The sequence below is a fragment of the Cynocephalus volans genome, chromosome 4 (assembly GCF_027409185.1).
Source record: "Cynocephalus volans isolate mCynVol1 chromosome 4, mCynVol1.pri, whole genome shotgun sequence".
NCBI classification, from domain to species: domain Eukaryota; kingdom Metazoa; phylum Chordata; class Mammalia; order Dermoptera; family Cynocephalidae; genus Cynocephalus; species Cynocephalus volans.
Window position 1 is genome coordinate 135,057,936 of NC_084463.1, and position 6,431 is coordinate 135,064,366.

Below are 6,431 nucleotides of genomic sequence, written 5' to 3' on the forward strand. Positions count from 1 at the left end.
CTCCACATCCTCACCGGCATTTGTTATTCTTTTTGATTATAGCCAGTCTAATTGGGGTGAGATGATATCTCAGTGTGGTTTTAATTTGCATTTCCCTGATGACTAGTGATGTTGAGCATTTTTTCAAGTACTTATTGGCCATTTGTATGTCTTCCTTTGAAAAATGTCTATTCAGCTCCTTTGCCCATTTTTTAATTGGGTCATTTGTTTTTTTACCGTATAATTGCTTGAGTTCCTTGTATATTATGTATATTAATCCCTTTTCAGATGCATAGTTAGCAAAAATTTTCTCCCACTCTGTCCATTCCCTTCAACATATAAATATGTTCAAGTCTCTCCCATCCTTCACAAAATGAAACAAGCAAGGGAAAACAACCTGCCCTTCACCTTGGACCCCTCTCTGGCGACTGTCTATTCTTTTTCTTCTCCAGAATTCAGAAACCATTAGACTCAACTCTACTAGTTGACTCTGCTTCCTTTTCCTTCATTCCTCACTCAGTATACTGCAAAATGCCCTTGTCTCCAATCACCAGCCTGAATGTCTTCAGAATAAAGGCACCAGTTATTTTATAACTGCCAAATCCTGTGGACACTTTTCATTCTTTATTAATGGACCTCTCTACTGTGTTTGACACCACTGATCTTCCCCTGACACTCTTACTCCACTGGTTCTCACTATGCTGTTCTCTGCTGATTCTTTGTGTATTTCTCTAATTGTTCTTTCCCTGCCTTCTTTGGGGTTTTTCCCTCCATCCATCTTTTATGAGTTGGTGTCCCTTAGGGTTTCATGCTTAAACTATGGTTCTTCCCACCTTACATACTTGGATCCATTTTCATCTTTAAGTTACTACCTTTTATGATTATGTTTCCAAATTGGTATCTAGCTTCAGAGCCTTTTTTCTGAGCTTTAGTTTTGTATATTCAGTTGCCTGTTGATTTCTCCACCTGGATTCTTTCAAGTACCTTCAAATTCAACGTGTTAAAGGCTAAGCTTTTTTCTTTTTTTTAACCTGCTTCCCTTCCTTCATTCTCCCTCCTCTTCCCATTCCATATCCAATCAGCTGTTGAGCACTGCTGATTTTGTTTCCAAATTTTTTCAGATCTCTGTCACCACTGCCCTGTTCTCATTATCTCTCACCTGGACTGCTTCAGCAGGATACTGAATAGTCTTCTGACTCCAGGCTGATCCCCGTCAAATCCACCCTCTATTTAATCTTCAAAGTGACCTATCTAAATGTAATTTCCAAGAGGGCAGGGCATCCTTCTTTTTTTGCTCTAGCACCTGTTTCATTATTGAAGTGCTCAGTAAAAATTTCAGTGAATGAAGGAATTTATCTGAAATGCTTAGATGACCAAGCGTCTACTCTATTAAAAAAAAAATTCTTCGGTGATTATTCATCATCTCCAGGATGATTTGGGACCATCCTGGTCTCTAGTCCCTCTCTACCTTACACTTTATGGGCTGGCAATGCTGAGTTACTTTTAACTCACAAATGTGAAAATCTGTGTCTTAATTCTATGGCCTGCCCATGCAAACTCCCCCGGACTGCAAAGCTCTTCTTCCCTCAACCTTGTTAACTAATATTCACCGTTTAAAATTCTGGTTAAATATCATCTCTTCCAGGAAGCCTTCTCATTTTTTTTTTTTTCCCCAATCCCCTCCAACCTGGTCTGGGTTAGGTATCCCTTCCTTGTTCCTATCACCCCCTGACTATACTATTTATCCTTACCAGTTTTACTATAATGATTTGTTGGTGAGTTCATCTCATTTGTCTGTGATTTCATAGAGGTCTTTATCTTTGTATCCCCAGCAGCTAACACAATGCCTAGAATTTGATAGGAACCTAGAGTGGAAAGAATGGAAAATATTTGAATGATTGCATGAGGCTATTTCTCTGACATTTTGACTCAGGGATGTAATGGCCACATCGAACTATATTACCCAAATGGTTTTGTGTCCTCAGTATCATAATTTGGCATTGCAAATACTAAATTATTGTTATTCTTGGTTTCTTGCTTTTCTATTTCAGCATTTAACTGATTGCCTAGGAAATTAATCTAACAATAGCTGCTGTTAATAACTCTTAGTTTCTAAGTGAAGAAATTTATATCTTTAAGTATATTTTTATAACTTTAAATATATTATGAATTAATAATCCTTGTGTTGGCATTATATTTATTGACTTGCTGAAAACTTTAATCCTTACTATTATTTTGGTTAATGTCAAGTGACTGATAAAGAAAAGCATGCTCCATAACAAAGAAGAATTTAAACGTATGGAAAAAAAAAGTTATAGGAAAATAAGATTTTTCCTTTCAAGAACAAATTTGTGTATATCTAGTACTGTAACATTGGATATTATAGCCATAATGTATACTGGGACCTCAGGGAAGGGAGAGGAGTAATAATGCAATGGTTTGAGCCATATCTGGGAGAGCTAACTTGGCTGTGGGAGTTAGCCCTGATTGTCGAGTTTAGAACTCCAAAATGTAAGCCTTACTTTATCTGGGTTGTAAGACAAGGTGAGTAATAATGAAATGATGTGTGGGGAGGGTAGTAGGATTTTCTGGAGCATGGCAGTACTTGGGAGTAAGTTAAGCTTCTGCACTTTCCCCTCTATGCTTCTGCTTCCCTTTTTTGCATGCCTCTATTCAAGAGCATGGCCCTTGATACTTAAATCGTTCATTTACTTCTGTCTTCTCCTTGAAGTTGTGAAACCTTGTGGACACAGATTTTACAACATTCGTTTTGTGTTCCCAGTATTGAATACATAAGTGTTTACTGAATGAACAAGCAAAGGGGAGGGAGGTGGGAATGTGGAGGTTGTTTGTGTTGTGTAGAGGGAGGTGGGGCACAGTATGGTGTTGCTGGGATTTGAGCACAGCAGAGGGATTTGTCTAATTTGAAATTGCATTCTAGCCTCCCTGGGAGACAGGTGAAGGAAAAGCGACTGCATCTAGTGAGGATGGCTAGTAAGGTCTAGGCAGGTTTTAGAGGGCTCAGGGTGGGGCTCAAAGTCCTAGTGCAGTGAGCGCATTCAAGTGTGGGTGGCCTGAAGCTTGATGGACATGTGATGACAGGCCTTTAACCAGGCATAAAAGGGCAGCAAACATCGCACTGGACTGAATGCAGTGGTGGAGATGGGGGCCCCACCTCATACTCTGCCAGGATGGGTTAGAATCAGCTCAGCGTGGAGTCATGGCCAAGCCTGCTGGCCTCAGTACTTACTGCTGAGTAGAGATGGAGAGAGCAAGAGTGCTTATATTCCAGAAGTGAACATCTTATGTCATTGTCATTCATTTGAGCTGGTTTTAGCAATATTGCCCCTCTGTTACTTTGGCTGTGGTGATGATAAATTTAATCTCAGAAAGTGATCAAAATGAGCTGATCAGTCACTCTGCAGGCTGGTTTACTTCCTGTGTGCAGCTGCTCTTTCAGAGACAGTCATGGTCTTACTGTATCTTTGAGTACACTTTTTATGATAGGCTGTGGGAATTGTTCAGCTTATTCAGAAAAGGTCTTTTCTCCCATAGAGCTATGACTTGGTTTTGTGAAAGTTGTCAGAATCAAAATAGAGTCACATGTGTGAAACACCCTGACAAATAGTGCTGGGGAGGGCCATATACAAATGCCAGATCATTAGAACTACCAGAAAAGAATGCAAAAACCACAACCTTACACCAAGAAATACTTCTGCAAGGACATCTGCCCAGCAACTGCCTATCCAACCTTGGACTGGTGTCATGCAGTCCAAGAATAATTATCTCAAAACAATTATGTAATCATCCTCATTTTTCCTTTAAAAACCTTTCTCTTCCTTTACCTCCCTAAATCCACCCATAGTTTACTATGATACGTGTATTTCCATTGCAAGGCCCATTCACAAATAAATATCATTTTCTTTTAGAGAGCCCCTCTGTTATTTAGGTTGACAAATTAGTGAAAACTTCACAGGTGATTTTTGCTGGTGTTTTTGTTGAGCAAATGAAGCTTTGTCTGAAGCAGATTGCACTGGATTCAAATGTTAATTGTGTAGCCTTGGGCAAATTTCTTAACCTTTCAGAGCTTCATAAGATTGGGGGTAACAATGACTACTGGCAGGATTGCTTGAAGATTACTGCTAATGCCCACATCATTCCTGGGGCTGGCACATATGGGAATTCACTCAGGGCAGCTCTTATTGTGACCTGTGTCAGGAAATAATGCAGGTACTTTCTAATAAAGAGGAAATAAAAGAGTCTCTGGAATTTGTTCTTTGCTGGTTTTACTAAGAACTGATAATAAATGGCTGGGTGTTTGCTGTTAGCACTACACACCTAACTATGAGGCATATGGTACCAAACAGATAGGAGATAGCTACGTTTCATGATTTCTTTTCACCTTTAGTAACAGCACATAGTTTCTGAGCTGTATGCTCCATTTTTACGAACATTGCAAAAACCATTCAACGAGATTATCTGCCGTGCAAGAATATTTAAAGTTGGCTATAGCTTCAGGGCATTTTTTTCGTTTTTGCATAAACCATAGTTTTCAATTATTTCAGCATCATCGTACATATTATAGAGCTACACAGAGATGCTGAATGGTTTCATTGTATCACACACCATTTACTTTTGGAGAGGCTTTTTAGGGGATGATACAATGAGATTTAAGCCATTCTCTTTTTTTTTATTGGAAAATATGCTATTTATTGGAAAATAGGCTTCCTTTAGGAAGTCTTTAAAACTCACAAATTATGAATTGATACAAAATTATTACATCTCTTTGCAGCTACTGTTACTTATAAATAAAATTATAATATTTTAAAACTTCTTGGTAGAAAAAAGAGATCCTAGACTTTTTAAGATGATACTATTTGTTTTAATTCCTACTGTTATTGGCCAGAAGTTATTGGTATTATCTGAAGAAGTATATTAAGTGTAGGTATTTTTATCTTTGAAAATTATGTTTTATTAATATAGATCTTTTGTAGTAAATGGTGAAAATGGATTTAAGGTTGATCAAAATCTTAAGGTATCTTTTCTCACATTTTAATATAACTCTTAGTTTTCCCATATGTTCTAGCCCTGACACTACAAATGGTAAGAAATGTAATGAAAATGTGCAAGGGAGCCACAATTATTTGAAGTTGATACAACAAGCAAACAGAAAGGACATTGTTGGGGGGGGGGAGGGAGAAGGGAGGGAAGTTTTGGTGATGGGGAGCAATAATCAGCCACAATGTATATCGACAAAATAAAATTTAAAAAAAAAAAAATGTGCAAGGGAGACTTTCTGATTTTTGCTTTGGGTGGAATTAGTTAATGATATTCATTCAGATACAGCATGGTACAAATGGGGCGTATTAAGAGGCTTAAATTAGGTCAAATTGAGTAATTGAATTTACTCCTTTACTTAAAAACAGCTTAATCAGCTGAGTGTGCTGAAGTCTAAAATAGTTTAATTAAATATTAATCAGGAGTTTATGTTTTCAACTTCATCTTCATTTACAATGATTGTATATGTTTTTTCCTCTTTTTTTACCTTTTATAGATACCCAGAGATGAAGTTCAACCCTTCTCACTTGATGAAGAATTTGATTATGACAATGTGGCACTAACCCCCAAATTCACTGCTGCAGAGATAGAGACCATCAAAGAGCTTTGCAAGCAAGAAAGAAAGAACACCAACACAGATGTAGAGGAGCCCTGTGACTGATTTGCTAAGGCATCTCTGTGTTTATTTTTATTTTGCTCTTATTCAAGCAACATTAGAATAAAAGATTAACCTACTATAAGTCCCTTTATGGAAATGTGCGTATGTGCATTCATTTGTTGGAGTTGTCTGTCATTAGGGAGATAGAGCAACAAACAAGACTGAAGAGGCCATGGCCCTTACAGAACTCTCTCCCATCACGTTGTTGCTGCATCCTATGACTGGCTGGGGAGATGGGAGTGGGAAATGGTGACAGGAGGTCCCCCTACAGAAGGGTTCATTTTGATGAGAACACTGCACCAGGTGATGTAGGGTATTGGTAACAGATTGGAAACATGATCCCACCTTCTTACGGTGAAGGACAATTGAAACATGTAAAAGACGTAGCACATAGAGAAAAATTGCTTATGTGAGTAGGTCGCTGGTCCCAGCTATCCAGAGACAGTGGTATCAGCATGAGAGTTGAGAGATTAGGCTGCTGGGATTGATTGGGAAGGGCTTCACTGAAAAAGAAGGCATCCAAGAATTGATTATATGTCATCTATTGAATTCTTGCATTTTGGTGTTACCATTAAACCGTGATGATAGTTCTAAAGTACAAGGTATGATGTCTATCTCCAGAAGCTTAAAATTTGAAAAGAAAAGACAGCTAGAGAATGTAAAAACATATTATGGAGTGCTAATTTTGTAGAACACCCATAAATGCAATGAGGGAAGGAGAAAAGAGGGGTAAAGG

At 38.1% G+C, this 6,431-nt stretch overlaps 1 protein-coding gene across 9 annotated transcripts in view; it reads left to right on the top strand.

Moving 5' to 3' along the window:
* IFTAP (intraflagellar transport associated protein) overlaps positions 1 to 5,792 on the top strand; it is a 62,339-nt gene extending 56,547 nt beyond the window's left edge. For all 9 annotated transcript variants that reach the window (XM_063095424.1, XM_063095425.1, XM_063095418.1 and 6 more), the window contains one exon: positions 5,534 to 5,792. In XM_063095424.1, coding sequence (XP_062951494.1) covers positions 5,534 to 5,698 — 165 coding nt within the window. In that variant the 3' untranslated portion in view covers positions 5,699 to 5,792. The remainder of the gene's footprint in view (positions 1 to 5,533) is intronic.
* Positions 5,793 to 6,431: the final 639 nt, after the last annotated feature.